This window comes from Brienomyrus brachyistius, chromosome 2 (genome assembly GCF_023856365.1).
Source record: "Brienomyrus brachyistius isolate T26 chromosome 2, BBRACH_0.4, whole genome shotgun sequence".
Classification (NCBI taxonomy): Eukaryota; Metazoa; Chordata; class Actinopteri; order Osteoglossiformes; family Mormyridae; genus Brienomyrus; species Brienomyrus brachyistius.
Window position 1 is genome coordinate 1,275,647 of NC_064534.1, and position 19,692 is coordinate 1,295,338.

Consider the following 19,692-nt stretch of genomic DNA (forward strand, 5'->3'; position numbering starts at 1 on the left):
TGAGACTGACAGGGAGATGCTCGGAGGAAAGGAGAAGGTGACCGAGAGGCAGAGACAGATTGAGAAGGAGAAGGGGCAGATTGAGCAGGAGAAGGAGAGGCTGCGGCAGATTGAGCAGGAGAAGGAGAGGCTGCGGCAGATTGAGCAGGAGAAGGAGAGGCTGCGGCAGATTGAGCAGGAGAAGGAGAGGCTGCGGCAGATTGAGCAGGAGAAGGAGAGGCAAATTGAGCTGGAGAGACAGATTGAACAGGAGAAGGAGAGGAAGAAGCAAATTGAGCAGGAGAAAGAGAGGAAGAGGCAGATTGAGCAGGAGAGGCAGATTGAGCAGGAGAGGGAGAGGCTCAGACAGTTTGAGCAGGAGAGAAAGATTGAACAGGAGAAGGAAAGGAAGAGGCATATTGAGCAGGAGAAACTAAGGCAGATTGAACTGGAGAGGCTGCGGCAGATTGAACTGGAGAGGCTGCGGCAGATTGAACTGGAGAGGCTGCGGCAGATTGAGCAGGAGAAGGAGAGGCTGCGGCAGATTGAGCAGGAGAAGGAGAGGCTGAGGCAGATTGAGCAGGAGAAGGAGAGGCTGCGGCAGATTGAGCAGGAGAAGGAGAGGCTGCGGCAGATTGAGCAGGAGAAGGAGAGGCTGCGGCAGATTGAGCAGGAGAAGGAGAGGCTGCGGCAGATTGAGCAGGAGAAGGAGAGGCTGCGGCAGATTGAGCAGGAGAGGCAGAGGCAAATTGAGCAGGAGAAGGAGAGGCTGAGGCAAATTGAGCAGGAGAGGAAGAGGCAGATTGAGCAGGAGAAGGAGAGGCTGAGGCAGATTGAGCAGGAGAAGGAGAGGCTGCGGCAGATTGAGCAGGAGAAGGAGAGGCTGCGGCAGATTGAGCAGGAGAAGGAGAGGGCTGCGGCAGATTGAGCAGGAGAAGGAGAGGCTGCGGCAGATTGAGCAGGAGAGGCAGAGGCAAATTGAGCTGGAGAGACAGATTGAACAGGAGAAGGAGAGGAAGAAGCAAATTGAGCAGGAGAAGGAGAGGCTGCGGCAGATTGAGCAGGAGAAGGAGAGGCTGCGGCAGATTGAGCAGGAGAAGGAGAGGCAGATTGAACAGGAGAAGGAGAGGCAGATTGAACAGGAGAAGGAGAGGAAGAGGCAGATTGAACTGGAGAAGGAGAGGCAGATTGAACAGGAGAAGGAGAGGAAGAGGCAGATTGAACTGGAGAAGGAGAGATTACAAGAGATCGAGAGGCAGAAAGAGCAGCAGTGGAAGAAAATGCCAGAAACTGAAAGAGAGGATGTTGGGGCACCCAAACGTTTAAAAATGTTGGAGGCTGAGGAGCAGTCTTGCAGACCCAGGGCCACTTATTTCGCCCTAACTGGACAGATCCAGGACCCCATAACCCAGGGTGACAGTGAGAATAGCAAGGCTGCAGGCACAGAGCTGCCCTTTGATGACTTTTCCACTGGCTCTGGTAGGTGGGGCTCCCAACACAAGGTGACTTCATTGCGTAGGAACCCTTCACTGGATGCTGCGTTTCGTGGGGGGGTGGGCTGCCGGCTGGACAGAGGATTCAGAGTCCGAGGCCTTGGCAAGTTGTGGTGAGGTGGCGTGGGAGATGGAACGAGAGGCAGAGAGGCCATCACAAAAAGAGAGCATGGGGGTAGCACAAGCTGAGCTGGACAGGCCAAGGCAGAAACTATTAGAGCTGCAGAGACACATCAAGGAGGAGCAGGAGCGACAGAGGCACAGAGAGGCTGATGTGGATCTGGAGAAGCAGCAGGAGCAAAGGGTGGAACTCAGCAGGCAGAAGGAGAAGCAGCGGCTCCAAGAGTTGGACAAGCAGCGTCTGGTGCAACTGGAGAAGCTGGAGAAGGGCTGGGAAAAGGAGAGGATGAGAGTACTAGCTATGCAGCAGGAAGTGGCCAAGGGCCGAGGTGAAGCTGCATCCTTGCGTCCCCAGGTGCTGGACTTGGACACCATGTCCCCCCCGTACCGGCACTGTGCGGGCAGCCCTAGCGGCTCACGAAACAGCCATCCTCTGATCCAGACGGACTCTACCATGTGGCCGTCTTGGACATTGACTCTTTCCGGGGCCAAACTCAGTCAGCTCTCATAGTCGACATCCAAGGTGTGAACAGTGCACCTCGGCCTCAGCCCACCATGCCCAGACAGCCAGGTGTGCCAGCTGTAACCACAGGGGAATCTGAGCCCCCAAGAACCCAATTTCAGATAGAATTCCTGGGGCAGGCAGAGAAGACCTCACTGGTGGAGGGGGCACCAACATCGTCTCCTATGTCCCACAGCAAGACACCCAGCAGCCTTCTGGCCCGTGTTCCTTCTGCCAAAATGGCCCCCAAGCTCAGCCTTGAGCATCTTCTCCAGCGGCACACTGAGAGGTTTTCTGGGAGCGGAAGGGCTTCACAGGAACGCCGCTGGTCTACTATGTTCGAGGACTCCAGAACACCTGAAGCTGCCCCTCTGGATAACTGCAACTCCTCCCCCAGCTGGGAAGCCTCGACAGCCAGGGTCCCTGATCCTCACAAGCCAGGTCGGCTGACCCATACTACTTCAGAACATTCCAGGGTGCCCACAGAGAAGGGAGTGGAGCAGGGAGGTGTCCAGAGAAAGCAGGACTCTCCAGCTAAGGTGAGAAATGGAGGAGGAAGGGATGGATGACGGGTGGGTGAGATGCTGGGATTAGGGCTGCCACTAACGACTCTTTTTCTATTGTTTAATCTATTGACTATATTACCAATTGTTCGATTAATGTAAATGATTAATTTTCCTCCAGAAAATCAAATAGTTTAAGTGAATTTTCTTTTGACGACAACAAACTGAATGTTATTGCAGGGCTTTGGATAATGGACGCCAGCTTTTTAGATCTATGCAGACATTATTTTTGCCCACAGTTCAATTAGCAAATTAGCAGTATGCCTAAAATATTAATGAGATGCATATTGTGACACTGAAAAGTTAGTAATCTGCATAAATTCGGCGTATCCTTATTAGATTTGGTTAGCGGAGCTCGCCGCATGCGGTTTTTCTGGTAAATCGTGGAAGTGATAGTGACTGAAGTGGCGGTGAAGTAAGGGACAGGTCAGCAACTAAAACCTCTTTTAAAAGAGGGGATGTTGTGGATGAACAAGGTAAAAAGACATCAGTGGTGTGGCGCTACATTTAGCTGATTTAAAGTCCAACTTTATTTACAAAAAAAAAAGTTTTCATTTTTATTTCGGTTCACAAGTTTACTTTTATTTAGTGTCCGTTTTTGTTTCGGTTTTAGTTTACAATAAACAACACGGGTTCCAAGAAGCCTAATGAGCACAAACGCACACTGGCACCGTCAATCTGTGTAGAATAAGCCCAGATTTTAACCTAAACATTTTCAAAAACACTTATTCAATGGAGGTTCTGAGACAGCAGGCAGATGACTATACAGCTTTAATAATGAGTGTATTTAGCAGATGCAAGGACAAAAGGTTTTCATTCTAGCGTTCCGTCATGCAGAATAGTGCTTTTTCTCTTTTGGTGCTCGTGCATAGCGCTGGTGCCCGTGTAGTATGCTATCGAATTTTGCACAGTGTAAAACCACCTTTTTGTTTTGTAATGATATGAACTAGTCCCATATGGAAGATTATAAGCACAAAAATTCAAATGGCAATTCATTTTGCAATTGTCAATTCAATATTCAACCAGAGCATGCATTTGTCATTTCAATATTTGATCTGTGCATGTAATTGAAAATATATTTTGCAATCGGCAATTCAATGTGCAAAGTGCCTATGAAATCCTTAAATAATTTCATAATGTTTTGAATAAAAAATAGAATGACAATTCACTGAATTGCATTTCGTTTTGCCATGGGCTTTTTGCCTCTTTATTCAAATGGCAATTCATTTGGCAATTGTCAATTCAATATTCAATCAGAGCATGCATTTGTCATTTCAATATTTAATCTGTGCATGTAATTTGAAAATACATTCTGCAATCGGCATTTCAATGTGCAAAGTGCTTATGAAATCCTTAATTCATTTAAAAATATTTTGAATAACAAATAGAATAACAAATCACTGAATTGCATTTCGTTTTGCCATGGGCTTTTTGCCTCTTTATTCAAATGGCAATGGCGTCCCCGGGAATTGCATTGCATGTTGGGGAGAAAACTCAATTTGCAATTCCCAACTGTCAGACCGCTCATCAAGGTGGACCTTCATTAACGACGTCACTTCCTTGTTTAGGGCCTCGCTACCATTCAACGGATTTGTTCGTTTAGTTAGAATGAGTAATGGCGGCAGAAGAGCTTGCAGTAAATATTTCTGCCTTAGCAGATGACATGGAAATTAATCGGGTATCAGCAGTAGATGCGTTTGATAGGTTGTTTGTGTTGTCACAGAGGGTAGAGGAACTTACAATCTTAACTGGACTTGATACGAGAAGGGTGCAAACTAATGTAGCTCAGGCGTTACATCAAGTCACGCAGCTGGTTACCCTCTGTGACAACACAAACAACCTATCAAACAACTTTCCTGCATGACAAGAAAACAGGAGCTTTTAAAATGTGACCCTCCCTCTGTCCAGGCCAAAGCCCCAGATTATTATCGGATGTTTTACAAAACCAGTACTGGAAATGTCCTTTTCAGTGTTGGGGTGTGGAAATAAACCTCACTCTCTCATAGATTCTTTGGACAGATTTGGACAGACAGCTCTTGTGAATGAGAAACTTGAAATCAATGAGAAAATGTTGAAATTAAAGTTAAGTGTCATGAATTCAGAGTTGATTGGCGGAACACAGCTGTTGTAATACAGTGTCTGAAATTCCCTATGTTGTCAGTCTGTCTGTAAAATGGATCAAGCTCATGCAAAAAATGGGCTTTCAAGGTCAGTGCTTCCTTGGATTAACTGACAGCTCTTTCTGCAGGCCTGTCTCTGTTAGTGTATGAAATGTGGTTTACCCATGGTTATCTTGACTTTAGAGGGTAAGATTGAGGCTCCCAACCTGTCGGCAGATCAAGTGCCAATTTTCATAAGTTTGACCACTGGTGTTTTTCCCTGACACGAACAAAGCATGCAAACGTGAAGTGTTATAAAAGCGTTTAGTTCATTTTTAGAAATGAACCAACACCTCTGCAAAGCTGTGCAGTGGTACTGCCGGCACTTTTTGGTACTTTTGGTACTTTCCCTTTTCCAATGACTTTCGGTCAAGTACCAGTACCAAAAGTTCCAGTACCTAAAGTACCAGAGTAGCTGGGGTACTTCTTTGGTACTTGTGGTACTTTTGGTGCTCTTGGGCGGGGTTTGCAAACATCTTCATTGTTGATTGGTTATGTAAATAGCCTGCTTCTAAACACAACAGTCATCTTGAAAAAAGGTGCAAACTCAGAAAATGAAGTAAAAAAATTAAATAAAACTAATAATAATGGATGTGTGGAGAAATGAGATCCAGGCTTAAACTGCAGTCTGGTCAGAAGAACAGATACAATATCAGGGTGGCATGACAAGAGGTATTTTGTATAAAATACTAGGACAGCACTTTGTTGGAAAATATCACAATGTGATTTTGTTGCAATAAACATTGATGTTTTTATAAAGTGAAAAAAGGAATTCGGCAAATTGCTCTCAAACCCATCTAGGACTGACTTAAACAGTAAGGATGAAAGTGATTATGATTGTCTCAGAATGCATGCTGTGCTCATGCAAATAGTGGAGGTAAATTTTAAACTGATTTTATATATACTAGATAATCTTAAAAAGGAATAACCATTAAAATTGCAAAACTTGCTGTTACTTTTGTTCTATGATAGAGTAAAAATGTTTTAGTGAAGCTTAAATTCCCTACACTACAATTTCTGTAGAGTATGAAGCTAAGAAAAAGCCTGATCTTGACTAGTGATGTAAGAATTTCATGTGCATGACATGCGATGTTGCCATTAACATCGCATATTGTCTGGCCCTGTAATATTCTACAGCCATTTTTTTAAATTCAGTAGCCTACAAAACAACTGGTACCAGTTATTATGGCAGCAGAAAACTGATGCCTTGAAGTACCGCATAGTTGGTTACTTTGGACTCACTGCTGGCTCTGTGCGCAGGACGCATTGCGGATGCGATCCCGCAGTGTCTCGCGGAGGTCGGCGCCAGTGGAGAGCAGCCCAGAGGGGCCCCTATCCAGGATGAGGAGCCGCAGTGCCCACCGAGAGAGGGGCCAACACACCTGGGTGAGCTTCCGGCTGCCTTCAGAGTCTTACCCACCCCCTCTCTGCCCCCCCCCACCAATTCAGGCCACTCACTTCAGTGGCTGTTCTTACTCAGCCATGGTCCTGTGTCAGCTGCGTCAATCTCATGTTGCCACCAGAGGGCAGTATGATGCAACAACTGATTTGTCAACAAGCTTTTTCCACGTGGCCTGTGTTGTGTGCGTGTGTGTGTGCATGCGCAAACCTCTAACTCCTGTTTGGAGATAAACATATATACAAAGGAAACAAAATCATCTTTTCAAACTGGTGTGTGTGTGTGTGTGTGTGTGTGTGTGTGTATGCGCTTGCATATGGTGGCTGAGCAATAGGCATGGCCTCCCTCCTCTCCTCCTCCTCTGCTAGCTTTACGCTCAGATGCTCTGCAGCTGGACAGCATTGAAGGAGAGACGTCCAGCCAATGGAGGAATATTCCGATCTGCCAGGGTGGAGGGAGGTCAAGTAAACACACTGGCTACTGGGTTGGCAGGATGCAGATCTGGATGGCGTTCGTGGGTCAGCTCTGGGACTTGAAACACGTACAAACACACACACACTCTCGGTTCTCTGAACTCCACGTGCCCCCTGGACCCCTTGGGTTTGCCGATTACGGAGTCCTGGCCAGCGGAGGCCAGCGCGCCCGGGGAGGGGCACTCTGACTACCAACTTCATGCTAATGGGGTTTTCCAGTAATGGAGACCTGCCAAGGCAGCTCTGAATGGCTGCCAGGTTGTGGGCTTCCCGCTTTACTGCTGCGTGTGACTATCTGCTGCCCTCTGCTGGCCATCTTCAGATATAACGGGCTCTGCATTTTATTTATGGTCCAGCCAGAATGAAGTTTGCATGCTGAGTGCTTTAAGTGCAGCACGGGCATAATGGCAGTTACTTCCTGCCTTATATTTCCTCACTGTCCAATCTGCGTGAGTCCTGTCCGATCTGTGACAGATTGAGTTTAGGGGATGGTGTCGTCGGTTGGCGTAATTGTCAGGTGTCTCCTATTGGATTCCTGTGACTCGTGATTCTCATATCAGGTCATTAATGATTGTTCTGCGTGATAATAGCTGTCCTCTGGCTGTGTGTGTGTGCGCATACACACACACACACACACACACACACGTACGCGCGCCTGATCATGAGTTTGCCGCTCTGTATCTGTGGTCTCTGAAAGGAAGTACGCGCCTCTTAAATTATACATCCTTCCCTTGCATCACTGTGTTTTTGCTCGCTCTCTCTCTCTCTCTCTCTCTCTGTCTCTCACTCACTCGCCCTCAGTTGGAACAGCCCGCTGTTCGCTGCCCCTCTGGTGTCAGTGCCTGAGCGTGTCTGTTCCCTAGGGTGACGCGTGCGGGCAGGGTCGACGGGGCGTGCAGAGGCAGGAATAGCAGGCGCGGTGCACAGAGCGTCAGCCGGATGGCGTACTATGCATGCCCGGCCTGCCTGTGGCCCCTACAGCGGCTGTGGGTGAGTGAGCGAGCGAGAGAGAGCCATTGAATGGCAGGCAAGCCCCCGACGGTGGACCAGAGGGATCCCGGGGGGGTCCGTTTAAAAATAAGTCTTTATCCTGGCTTTTGTGAGGCTGGTCTCCTTCACACCTCCAAAGGGGGGGTGCTGTTCGGAGGTACTTGCTTTGTGTACAGTGTTTTCATGATGCTGGGATGTTGTGAGAAAGGTCTATGATGCTGAGAAGTGCTTTTGGTCCTCAGGGTGTGGGGTGAGATCGGGAGGGTGGGGTGCAGCATACGGGCGGCTGGCGAAACCTTTCCTGGGTGGACAGGCGTAGCTTGTACAGCACCAGGCAGCAGGTTCGGTTCTTGCAGGGCTGGAAATATCCGCTGTGATCTTTCATCGCCGGTGATCTGGAGATAAACGTGTTACAATAGCTTTGGCTCTGCAGGTGCGAGGCGTCCTGTAAGGGGAAGCTGCTGCGCTCCGCCTGCGTGTCTCACGTGCCCACAAACATCCTCTCAGCTTAATGCCGAAGGCCTTGTGTTCCCTGGACGTTCGTGGTCTTTGTGGGGCACTGTTTGGGTGGGGTGGGGGGCTCTGAAATAGTCTGGGTCTCGCTCAGATCATGGGGACCGGCATGCAACTTTCTCTGTGTAATTAAACAGTAATATTGTCCAACACTGCCCCTGAAGTACACACCCTTATCAGCCATTTGGCTCAGTAGTCACTGATCTACATTAAATTTGTCAATGAGTAAATAAATACATTTAACACAAACCGAAAATATTCTGTTAGTCGACAATGAGTTAAACAAACTGAAACTGGATGTTGCATGAATTTATAGAATTTGCTATTTACCCTTGAATGGGAATTAATGCTAATAAGCACCACTTTCTAGATGTGCCCAGCCACTCGCAGGAAGTTGCACTTGAGCAGCTGACATTCGGCCTGTGAAGCTGATGGGACTGCCCAGCTTACGGGCATGATGAGCACACTCTTACTTCACATGCAGTGCTTGGGAAATGTCATGCGATAATAGCTGTGTTCTCTCAAAAAGAAAAAAACTGTCGATGTTCCTCTGTCTCCCTTCACTGGGGGCAGTGGTGGCTTGATGTTTAGGGAAGTGCACTTGTAATTGAAAGATCGCTGGTTCAAATCCCCGACCACCACTGAGGTACCCTGAGCAAGGTACCACCCCCCAGCACTGCTCCCCGGGCGCTGAATTAGCTGCCCCCTGCTATGTCACATATGGGTTAAATGCAGAGGACACATTTCGGTGTTGTGCATTGTGTGCTGTGGTGTGTCAACAACTGATCACTAAATTCTCTGTTCCCCCATATTTGGGACGCATCTCACGTTGGTGTACACCGCTAACGATGCCCACGATCACTGTACGTGCAGATCAGTAATGTATCATTTTCACTTTGTTGCAACATCAGCCAGTGGTGGAGGCTGCAGATGTGAAGCCCCCGTCCCCCCTGAACGACGACATGTGTGATCCGAGAGGGTGTGAGGCTGATCATGGTGGCCTGTATGTCCGTGGGGGGTGGTGCTGCCCCCGATGGCTCTTCCCACAGTTCTGGGGCTCGGGTTTGGCTGCGGCCTCGTAATATGTGCCCCTCTGTGTGGGCGCCCCTGGCTGAGGTTTTCCTGTCGATCGTGAGCGTGTAGCAGTGCGGCAGTGCGGCACTGCGACTCGGCTGAAATAACATCTCCTGTTGTCTGGGGTTGCTGGTGTATCCTGGGGTTGAAGCTTCGTCTCATCGGTGGGGGGTGTGGGTGCTGTGGTTCACCCCCGGGCTCTTACATCCCCCCCCCCCCAGCATGCTCTTCCTGAGCTCAGCTTTCCCCCCGTCTCTGTGCTCCATTTCACTGTGACGCGTTACCCGGCTGGACGAGGATCCCAGTGTTAGCGGCACGCGGCAGCAGTGAGTGGCAGGATGCTGCATCCTGTCAGGGACGACGGCTTTTTGCTGTGATGGATTCCTCCTCCATTTCTCAGTATCTTTCATAAATATCAGCGTTACATAAATGTTGTTCTCTTTTCTTCTGCCTTCCTCTTACTCCCTCCCTTTCTATGTCTCTCTCACCCTCTCACTTCTTCCCTCTCTTTCTCATCCCCTCTCTCTCCTTCCCTCCCTTTTGCTCTCCCGCCCTCTCCCCCGCCCCTCTCTCTCCCTCCCCCCTCACTCTCTCTCACTCACACTCTCTTTCTCGCTCGCTCACACTCTCTCTCCATCCCTTCTGACTTAGAAACCCATGTCGCAGCCCCCCCCCCCCCCCCCCCCCCCCCACCCCGCAAAATCTACAGTGATGCTCGGAAACAGGCAGGGAGAGAGAGGCACCCCCAGTATACATCACCACCCCTGTTATCGCCAGGAAACGCATATCGCTTTCCCTTCACACGCGTGCGCACACACACACGCACACAAGCCTAAGCCCCGTGGAACTCACAACAGAGCAACACAGTGCTGACGCAGTAGCGGTGGACCTGCCCGCTCTGGCAGCAGTGTGCCAGACTCTCACCCTGCTGAGGCTGCATCTCCTCCTGCCTTCCTCCTCCCTCGCTTGCCCACTTGCCTGGATCCCTCGTCCCGCTGTCTGTTTTTGTGATCGGGCTTCTTCTGCACGGATCTGAGCTTGACGTGTTTGTCTGTGCCGCGGGGGACCCTAAAAAAGGACGACCTAGGAGCATTTCTTCAGGGTGACAGAGAGCCGCTGCTGCTCTCCTGGGAGGAGCCTGCGTACCGAGTCCAGGAGGAGCCCGTGTGCTCTGCCGAGTCCGTTGGGTCAGAGGATCAGTTCTGCAGCGTGCGTCAGGCACGTGCTCCCGTCTGTGTGCTCTGGGGGTCAGACGTTGCTGGTCTGGCTACAGCTGCGTGTTAAACCCGATTCCCTGACTGAACGTGCATTTGGGCCACGTTCTGGAGCGTGCGCACAGAAAAAGGACACCGCTGGCCGGGTCAGGGACCGTAAACCCTTAGGACCACTCTGCCTGCTGCGGCCTTGCTCAGACCGTGACCGCGTCACACTCTGTCTGCGGAAACCGGCCCCGTACCCTGGGCCCCGGGAGAGTGAACACCTGCCACTCTGCACACTCTCATGGACTGTGGGCTCCCTCTGCTTCCTGAACACCACGTTCTGGATCAGCATCGTGGGCTGGGCTTTACGGTGCAGCTGAACTGGATCTGTGGACCTGTAGCGCAGCCCCTCCTCTGGTGAAAACCCACCCCCCCAGCCTGACCATGGAGTACCTCGGGGACAAGCTGTCGGTGGCTCACATGCAGGTGTCCGGCTGGGTGGGCAGTGTGCGGCGCTCCCTGCAGGGGGCGCTGGGCCTGGCACCAGACGGCAGCGGGTTCAAGAGGGCCGCTTCGCTGCGGGGCCTGGCCTCTCGGAGTAGAGAGTCCTTCCGGCGCTTCTCACTCCGCAGCCAGCAGAGGCTCTCCCTACGGAAGCGCTCTGCCGACCCGACTGAGGACCCCGGTGCACTGTCCCCTGTAAGACCCCCGAACGTCTCGTGCTCCGCTCCCGCTTGTCCGTTCGGTTCTTTCCGGAACACGCCCCCCCGTCCTTCCATCTCATGGCATCGCTGCTCTTTTTCATGACCTGCTCTGGTCACCTTCCAGTCAGCCGTCCCCGTGTGCCGTGACCCTCCCGGCGGCGCGGCACACAGCTGCGTGTGTGCGTGTGTGCGTGTGCTCGTCGTGATTTTCGGGGCTCTGACATCAGCGCGGGATTCTGCAGATGCACCGGCAGGCAGATCTCGTGGATCACGTGACTGAGACTGTGTGACACTGGGCTTCTGTTAGAGGTGCTGAGGCTGAAGCCATTTGTGCTGGTGTGTCTGAACCCTCATGTGCACCTTGGCTTCTGCGTGATGCATAGAACCTGCAGGGGATCCTGTACCCCCCACACACACACATGCAATCACACCTCTGCTGAGGTCACTGTGCAAAGTGGGTTTCAATGTAGGTAATGTATCGACTGTGAGTTTGGTGTTCCTTCTGTAGCAGGTCTAAATCTTCAGGGAGGGGGGTCAGATGGATGCTCGGGCCATGTGAGAAGGGCTGTCACCATGGATACCGCCTTCCACATGCAGCTTGCTGGGGTGTTCGCTTTTGCCAAGGGGCATGTGTGCCTGTTTCGGTTCTGGTGCTGAACTCAATCTTCAGGATGGTTTATCTTTCTTTTTTAACTGTAAAATGCACCAAGCAGAGTGTTCTTTGGGAAGGGTGGGGTGTCTAGATGGGTCACACCTGGACGCATGGTGACCGAGTACTGTGAGTATTGTTGTAGTGCTGGAATGGAGGGTGACTGTGTATGGTGAGTACCACTGCAGAGGGTGACTGTGTATGGTGAGTACCACTGCAGAGGGTGACTGTGTACGGTGAGTACCACTGCAGAGGGTGACTGTGTTTAGCGAGTACCACTGCAGAGGGTGACTGTGTTTAGCGAGTACCACTGCAGAGGGTGACTGTGTACGGTGAGTACCACTGCAGAGGGTGACTGTGTTTAGCGAGTACCACTGCAGAGAAGGAATGGAAGGTTGACTGTGTATGGTGAGTACCACTGCAGAGGGTGACTGTGTTTAGCGAGTACCACTGCAGAGAAGGAATGGAAGGTGACTGTGTACGGTGAGTACCACTGCAGAGGGTGACTGTGTTTGGTGAGTACCACTGCAGAGGGTGACTGTGTTTGGCGAGTACCACTGCAGAGGGTGACTGTGTTTGGCGAGTACCACTGCAGAGGGTGACTGTGTATGGTGAGTACCACTGCAGAGGGTGACTGTGTTTGGCGAGTACCACTGCAGAGGGTGACTGTGTTTGGTGAGTACCACTGCAGAGGGTGACTGTGTTTGGCGAGTACCACTGCAGAGGGTGACTGTACTGTGAGTACCACTACATAGAAGGAATGGAGGGTGACTCCATATAGAGAATTCTGTTGTAGGAGAGAAATTGAGCTTGACTGTGCGGTGAGTACTACGGCAGAGGAGGAACGGAGGGTGACTGTGTACAGGGAGTACTACTGCAGAGGAGGAAGGGAGGGTGACCGAGGACAGAGAGCTCTGCTGTAGGAGAGGAAGGGAGAAGTTGTTTTTCTTCAGTCCCCAGTGAAGAATCAGGTCCTAAGAGAGCCTCCAGCAGCGAGGGTGTGTGTGATACAGGGCCCACCTCCACCGGACTGCCTCCCTTCGCTTGCTCTGTGCTTTCGTTTCCTCAGTAAGATTATACGTGGACGCACAGAAGTGTCAGCGCAGCTGGGCGGTGTCACCCCCGCCAGCATGTCTGCGATGGCCAAGGCATGATGCTGCGGCTGACGGCGCTCAGGTCGGCCTGCTGTTGTCTGGCTCCTCATGAGGCCCCCCAGCTTATGGGGATGCTGCACGTGGGTGAGCTTTGTTTGTTTATCCACATCTGGCATGTTCCTACATCAGGACAGATTCTTCTGTGCTGCTCCTGATTTGCGGTGCCCGCCTGTCTCTCCCTGGGATGGCGGAGTGATGTCACTGTTGTGTCCCTGAGCCATCCCCTAATTTGCTCCGGGGGCAACTGGCCCAGCTCTCAACACGCTTACAGAACCGTGAAAACGGAAGCTCCTGTGCAGTGCTGCTTTCTGTCTTTGCAGGTAGATGGCCCTGCAGCAATGCAGTACTCAGGCACTTTTTGGGTTTGGGGGAGGGGCAGTAGCCCCCCTGCAATGCTGGGCTCCTATTTCAAGCATCGCGCAGCCCCGAGTGTGGTTCTGAACCGCTTTAACTGCTTGTAGTCACTGGTGTTGTCCCACGTTCCTTAAAATGTCCTGTCTCCCTGGAGAGCAAGCTGGTATTATGATCTATTGTTCCTGTGCGAGCAGGCAGTGGGGCACTGGCGCAGCTGAGCTTCTGCTCCTGTTCTTCTTGCCCCTCCTGCCTAGTCACTGCAGGGTGGGGCACCGGTGACCCTGCTTCTGTTTCTCTTTTGAGGTGGGGGTTCTTGTCACCGAAGCCCCTGAGTTCCTGCAGGCCGCTATCGCCCCCTGTCTCATGGGAGGAGCCTGTGCATGTGTTTGAGCTCACTGGCCCCTGCAGTTTGCTCTTCCATGTCGTGCTGGGAAGAAATGGCACCATTAACAGCCTCCTGCTCTGTTAAAAGCTGCCACGTGCCACGGAGTCTGTCACACGGGAAAGTTGCTCTCAGCAAAAACCCTGTTGCGTTGCCTGTTCCCTTCCCACCCTGGTATTGTTCTGTGACCGAGTCGGAGAGCTCAACAGAGGAAATGAAACCTTTAAATAACACAATTGCTACAACCTGAATGATGGTATTATGTCAAGTTTCCTCTTTGCAGGAACGTGTGTGTGTGTGTGTGTGTGTGTGTGTGTGTGTGTGTGTGAGTGTGAGAGAGATATCAGGGACACCTTAAACTGGAACCCCCAACCCCGTTTTTCTAAATTGGTTCATGCAATACACAGAGGGATTCTCTGTTTGCACAGGTACATTGTCCTGCTGCTTTGCTCGTGCCCTATTTTGCTCTCCTTGAGATGTACACACACATACAGTTGAGAGCGAAGCTTAGAGTCGGAACGCAAGGTCAGGCTAACTATCCAGCTTACTAAGGGCCTTGCTCAAGGGCCCAGCGAAGATGTGACTGTCCAGCTGACCGATGACCTTTTGATCACGGGCTCAGATGCTTAACTCTCTACTTCCTGTCAGCTTCCAAATTAACCTGAACAGGCCGAGGTGGCCACCAAATGCTGCAGTGGCATTACTCCACAGTTTTACTCCTGCCATTTTGCTTCCCGTAATGCCCCTTGTTGGCTCGCTCTCTACAATACTTCATTTCATCTCTGCAGGAGCAGCTGAAGAGGTGCACAAGCGGCGAGGAGAGCAGGGACACCACCACGCTGGTCCGTGAGGCGGACAGCCAGTACGGCACCTGGGAGACAGGCCTGCACACAGAGGACAGGTGGGTCGGCCTGCGCTCTCATGTGCAGCAGTACAGACAGGCCAGCTCTGGACAAGGTGTCAGACAGAAGAAATATCTACGCAGGAAGGGTTCCCTGCAGTGACCTGGCATGTCGGCAGAAGCAGGGCAGCTCTGGGTGTGTGCAGGAGGCAGACTGCAGCGTAGGGTATGCGGCGTTCGGCGCACAGCGTTTGGTACGTGGCTACCGATGGTGCAGACTCTACTCAGATGTATAAATTAGCCTTACCTCGACGTGTGAGGGTTTGGGTAGAGCCGCTCTAAAGTAAAAGGGGCCAGTGAGCCCTGCACACTTCAGGGTGAGGATCTGTCCTAATCTCATGTGCTCCTGTTTGGGCCCCCTGTGCCAGAACTCAGTCTCTCTGCTTCGCTTAGCTAGTGACCATGCTCCGGCATCACACGATCTGCTGCAGTTCCACTGCTAGTCTGCTGCCCCCTAGTCTTCCTTGTGTCATACCTTCAGCCACTGGCTTAGAAGCTTACCTGTTAAAGCCTGAAAGACTGCACACCGACACAGCACTGAATCAAAAATGCTTTTGCTCTTCAACCAGTTCTGCTTGTAGCTCTTCCATGGCAAATTATATTTTAAACCTCTGTCAGCCTCATTAGTTTGTTCCCTTTCTATTTTAGCTCCTAAATACTTAGACAGTCAGATGGACCCTGCCTTGGCCAGGCTTGGGGGGCTGCTGTTTTTAACTTCGCTGGGCAGGACGGGGCGGTCTCTCCCGGATGACCTGCTTGGACGGCACACGGGAAATCGAAGCGCCGCAGTGCGACGGGACTTGGGCGGGATGCAGCCGTCCCTCTGGAATTAACGCATGCCTCTCGCCTGGGCCTCAGCTGCGTGTTTGGTCACATGATCACGGCACGGTTTCCTGTGACCATATCAGTTTCGCAGATTGTCATGCCCAGTGTGATGCTCCGCACTGTCCTTGTGCACTCGTCTTTGTTTATACGGGGGCTCGGCCCTCATGACATGCAGCTCCAACGGGCCGTGCATTAAACGGCACTCATGCACTTAATGCTGAACACTGCCTCCTGCACCTGGAATTCAGTGAGTTGTCTGCTGTCCGCTGCTTTGCCGTTATTAACTGTCTGGCGGTCTCCCTCCCCATCCCCGCAGCCTGACTCCCGCCACCCCCACCTCCGAAAGCACCGCCAGCCCTTCCCCCCGGAAGCCCACCCCACCACACACACCCAGTGAGCTCAACGCAACTGCTGCAGCAGTAGCATCCCCCCAGGGGGAGGCGGAGCCTCTGACCTTCCCTGAGGTCAGTCAACCCCTTGTCCCATAATTCCAAGCTCCCCCTTTGGTGGTTGGCGTGTTTGTTCAGGTCATTTGCTCATCGTTACTGTGTTTGTGCGTGTGCACGTACGTGTCCAGCAGGCCTCCACCACTCTGCTGGACTCCAGCGCCCTGCGCTCGCGGGTGCAGCTGAGCAAACGGCGCAGTCGGCGCACCCTCCCCTCGCGCGCAGCCCGGCACAGCGCCACGCTGTCCATGGTCCAGGAGGGCGCCTCAGACCTCAGCCGAGACTGGATGTACCGCGACTCCACTGGTGAGGGTGCACTCCCGCAATGCCGGCGGTAATAAGGTGTCTTGGGGCCCCTCCCTGACTGACAGCCCATGGTGGAGCAGCCAGAAGAGCCAACCTGAGGAGGATGATGGGGATGATGATGTAACCTCATGTATATTACCATGTAACCTCTACAGTCATGTTTTGTGGTCATAAGTGTCCTTCATCTCCCCCCAGAGGAAAAGGCAGAACGGTCCAAGCAAGCAGATTCTGCCGCGGAGGAGCCGCTCCGGCCGACAGTGTCCTGCACGCCCAGCTCCCAGCCCCACAGAGCAGCCCTCTTCCCTGGCATGGACCCCTCTGCTCTCAAAGTGCGGCACCACACCACTCAAATGCTTTGTTCCATAGTCCCAGTCATAGTCTGCCATACTTTGGTTTTGGCTTTAGCATTTCTGATCTGTGCTGCTAATCAGCTCTTGAGATGTATGGTATACATGCAGGACGCTGCACTGGGCCTTCACTCTCATCACCACACTTCATTAGAATTCCTGTGCTCCTCAACGCCCCCTGCTGGCCTTTGTCTTGCAGGTTCAGCTCAAGAAGCGCGGGGACCCTGACAATCAGACTGATGGGCCTACCCCTGCCCCTTCTCAGCTGTCACGTTCCCCCAAATCTCCCTTCCTCCCCCGGGCCTCCAGAGTGCTGCCCCCTGCTGGTGGAAAAGATAATGAGTATGCCTCTAAGATGGATCTTGTCTAACTTATTATCAGGACTAATTCAGTCCTTCTGGTTAAACTGAGTTTGTCAAATGACACAAAATATAGAATCATTTTTGACGTCTGAGGTTTGTGTGTGTGCTGCAGGGAGGAGTCCTCTCCACAGTGGCTGAAGGAGCTGAAGTCGAAGAAGCGCTTTAGTCAGTACGAAAATGAGGCCTAATGGACGGTGAGCTCTGCCGCTCTTCCGACCGCCTCTCCGAGCTCCTCCGCCTCCTGTCACTCCGTTTACGGCACCAGGCTTTCTCGCCACTTGCGGTCTCTTCATTTCAATGAATGCAGCCTCAGATGAGTGAGCAATTTATCAAAAAATGTTTTCAGAGACTTACCTGTGTAAATTGCTCATCCATTGCCTGCTATAGGTATCTCTTCTTAGGTTATGTGTGAACTTGTACATTTACCTCAATCTTATCGGCGTGTGTTGTTCATTTTTTAATGAAATGTTTTCAGGTTGCCTTAAAACTAGAGAGTGCAGAAGCTACAGAACAGTGACATCAGAAGCCTTAACCTTTGACCTGGATGTGAACAGACCTGTGCTGCTGCTGACGTGACCTCCATGTCCTTTAACTTCCTGTCGGATGTCTGAAATACGTGCATGGTGCCTTTTTTAAAAGATATATTTTTTTGACGAGATAAGTTGGAGTAAAACCAGAAACTGCTTTTATTTTTCCACGCCGAATCTCCTTGATCCTTTTACTATGGGAAGGATCTCCAAGCCACTTTGCTCTCTCGCCGTGTGGGATGGAGGACCAGGCTGAGCCACTTCCTGTCTGCGTATGCCTGCAGTTCTGGAAGGTCTGCTTGAAGGCCCTGATGCCACGTCCCCCGCAAGCGCTTCCTCAAACTGGAACCACATTCCAGAAACTTAAAAAACTTTGTTTTCTATTTTGATTTAAATGTGCACATTTGGTGTATATTCGTGGGTGAGAGTTGGCCTGTTCAGCGAATGGTCACACCAAGTTGCCATAGTCTCTTTTATTATGTCATAGAGAAAGAAATCAGCGGCATAACAACCTGGCGTTCAGCAAAATGTAATAACTGTTATTGTCAGCTGTTTTGTATGTGTATTTTTTGCTGATTTAAAAGTGTAAATGTTACTCAAATGCAGAAAAAAATGTAGCCAGTGAAATACGTTTATAATGGAACCATCCATAGCAGTCATTGTAACTGTCGCAGTAGGAATTAGTGATTTTTATCGCTCAGATGCAACCAAGCAAAATTAGCTTTAGTACAAGAAGCAAATGGCTGCCTTGTCATGAACTGATTCCGCTTCTGAAGAGAAATAAAGAGCTGTATGCTGGGACCCTGGTCAGTTTGTTATTCCTTTAGGAATCTAGCTAAGATGGAGAATGGTGAGCTGAGCACAGCGTCTGGACAGCTTCAGAGGCTCTTCCATGATACAGACATGAGTATGGGGGCTGCTTGTGAGGTTTGGATTACACCTGTGCTGTGACGTTATTTCACAGGGAAGTTGAATGTGACCCATAGTGAGCGGAAGGCTTGACACTCTGCATCTTGGCTTTGATCATGTGTGTTACCACCCCAGTACAGCAGGTGGCAGTGTGTGTTCTTGCCTGCTCTTGGATGTAATTTTTGTTTAGCAAAAGTGGTGATGTGGAGGCAATAGCAACATTCTTTGAAAATTAAGTGATTGTGACATTAGGCAATGATCATGTTGCTGCAGTTTATACTGCAGAATGATTCCAAATTCACGATGCGCTGCCCTCATAAAGAATATATGTGAAACCATTTGACACAGTAAACCACATCTGAAGGGAAGCTATGGCAGGAGTTCGGACCACAGAGTTAGGAACTAGTTTACAGGGCCATAGGACTGACATAAGCTGTGGCCTTAACTCTTGGTCTGTTACTGCACTTAGGGTTCATCAGCTGACAGCGAGCAAATCGTGTCCTTGGTGATTATGCAACAGAGCCCCCTAGTGGCTAGTCTAATAAATGGGCTAAACAATATGCACAGATCTGGCTGGGTTACCAGTGGGCCACCCTTTGTACGCACTGCCTGATGTCAAAATGTATATTGTTACTATCCTTTTTAATAAGCAGAGGCGTGACTGAGAGGCACCAGGGAGTGGATGGCAGGAATCAGGCTGCGGGCGGTTGTGAGCGTCTAATCACGGTGCGTCATTAGCACCCGGGCGATGACGGAGTCTGTGTTAGAGCTACAAGACTTCCAGACTGCTGTAACTCCTGGATGGGAAAAGGCTACATTGTCAGGGACTTATTTGCAAAATAATATGCTGACTGCTACTGGGTGCAGTACGAATGCTATAAATTATTAAAGTTTACCATAAAGTTTAGAGAGAGAAATGCCTTGAATATCTGTCCAAAAGAAATGTATAGATTGATGGCCTGGGATTAAAACTAACTTCTAATTGTTTTGCTGCCTTGTTTAATTTTCTTGACTATTGACTTTACTGCTATGCTTTCCAAAGAAAACAGCTGCAGATCCTCCCCTTCCTGCTCTGAAAATTCCAGTAAGCACTTTGAAGCTGTTGATTGACAACAGAAGTGACCAAGTCTTCTTTCAGCAGCATATCCCGCCTTCCATGTTGCTGGTCGTCAGGTGTTGGAATGCTGACAATCTCGCCTTGCCAATGTGTTTTGCTTTCCCTTTGGAGTTTGTGGTCCGTCTCGCATGTATAACTTATGTGTTTTTACTCCTTAGTGCCATTTTGTCAGTCTGGGGGAAACTTCCTTACCTTGTGATATTACAAAATGTGTCTGTTCCTAAATAAAATTTCCTGTAACTTTG

The 19,692-nt window shown here is 50.8% G+C and overlaps 2 protein-coding genes across 53 annotated transcripts; both read left to right on the top strand.

Moving 5' to 3' along the window:
* The first annotated feature begins 16 nt into the window (after nucleotides 1-16).
* Nucleotides 17-1,591, top strand: LOC125723623 (trichohyalin-like). Of its 50 annotated transcripts, none has more exons than XM_049000441.1 (4): nucleotides 17-453; nucleotides 532-861; nucleotides 923-1,054; nucleotides 1,109-1,591. In XM_049000441.1, exons 1-4 carry the CDS (start codon nucleotides 17-19, stop codon nucleotides 1,587-1,589), a joined length of 1,380 nt encoding a protein of 459 aa, XP_048856398.1. In that variant the 3' UTR covers nucleotides 1,590-1,591. The 50 variants fall into 50 exon arrangements, with proteins under 50 accessions (XP_048856398.1, XP_048856575.1, XP_048856604.1 ...); XM_049000618.1 differs by having other exon boundaries at nucleotides 17-297; nucleotides 778-861; XM_049000647.1 differs by having other exon boundaries at nucleotides 17-297; nucleotides 808-861.
* Nucleotides 1,592-2,147: 556 nt separating this feature from the next.
* Nucleotides 2,148-19,692, top strand: LOC125723870 (uncharacterized protein KIAA1671-like). Of its 3 annotated transcripts, none has more exons than XM_049000716.1 (9): nucleotides 2,148-2,633; nucleotides 6,077-6,202; nucleotides 14,496-14,608; nucleotides 15,750-15,897; nucleotides 16,011-16,185; nucleotides 16,381-16,514; nucleotides 16,732-16,874; nucleotides 17,007-17,088; nucleotides 17,370-19,692. In XM_049000716.1, the coding sequence occupies exons 1-8, from the start codon at nucleotides 2,148-2,150 to the stop codon at nucleotides 17,080-17,082; spliced, it is 1,401 nt and encodes a 466-aa protein (XP_048856673.1). In that variant the 3' UTR covers nucleotides 17,083-17,088; nucleotides 17,370-19,692. The 3 variants fall into 3 exon arrangements, with proteins under 3 accessions (XP_048856673.1, XP_048856674.1, XP_048856676.1); XM_049000717.1 differs by having other exon boundaries at nucleotides 16,014-16,185; XM_049000719.1 differs by lacking the exons at nucleotides 2,148-2,633; nucleotides 6,077-6,202 and adding an exon at nucleotides 7,360-7,678.

What these genes read in the sequence shown, in the direction of transcription:
- LOC125723623 (XM_049000396.1), top strand. Translation starts at nt 17, where the DNA reads ATGCTCGGAGGAAAGGAGAAGGTGACCGAGAGGCAGAGACAGATTGAG. An exon ending in ATTGAGCAGGAGAAGGAGAG is followed by an intron (nt 862 to 922) that starts GCTGCGGCAGAT and finishes GGAGAAGGAGAG; the next exon opens with GCTGCGGCAGATTGAGCAGG. An exon ending in ATTGAACAGGAGAAGGAGAG is followed by an intron (nt 1,109 to 1,162) that starts GCAGATTGAACA and finishes GGAGAAGGAGAG; the next exon opens with GCAGATTGAACAGGAGAAGG.
- LOC125723870 (XM_049000716.1), top strand. Translation starts at nt 2,148, where the DNA reads ATGCCCAGACAGCCAGGTGTGCCAGCTGTAACCACAGGGGAATCTGAG. An exon ending in AGAGGGGCCAACACACCTGG is followed by an intron (nt 6,203 to 14,495) that starts GTGAGCTTCCGG and finishes TCATCTCTGCAG; the next exon opens with GAGCAGCTGAAGAGGTGCAC. An exon ending in AGCCTCTGACCTTCCCTGAG is followed by an intron (nt 15,898 to 16,010) that starts GTCAGTCAACCC and finishes GTACGTGTCCAG; the next exon opens with CAGGCCTCCACCACTCTGCT.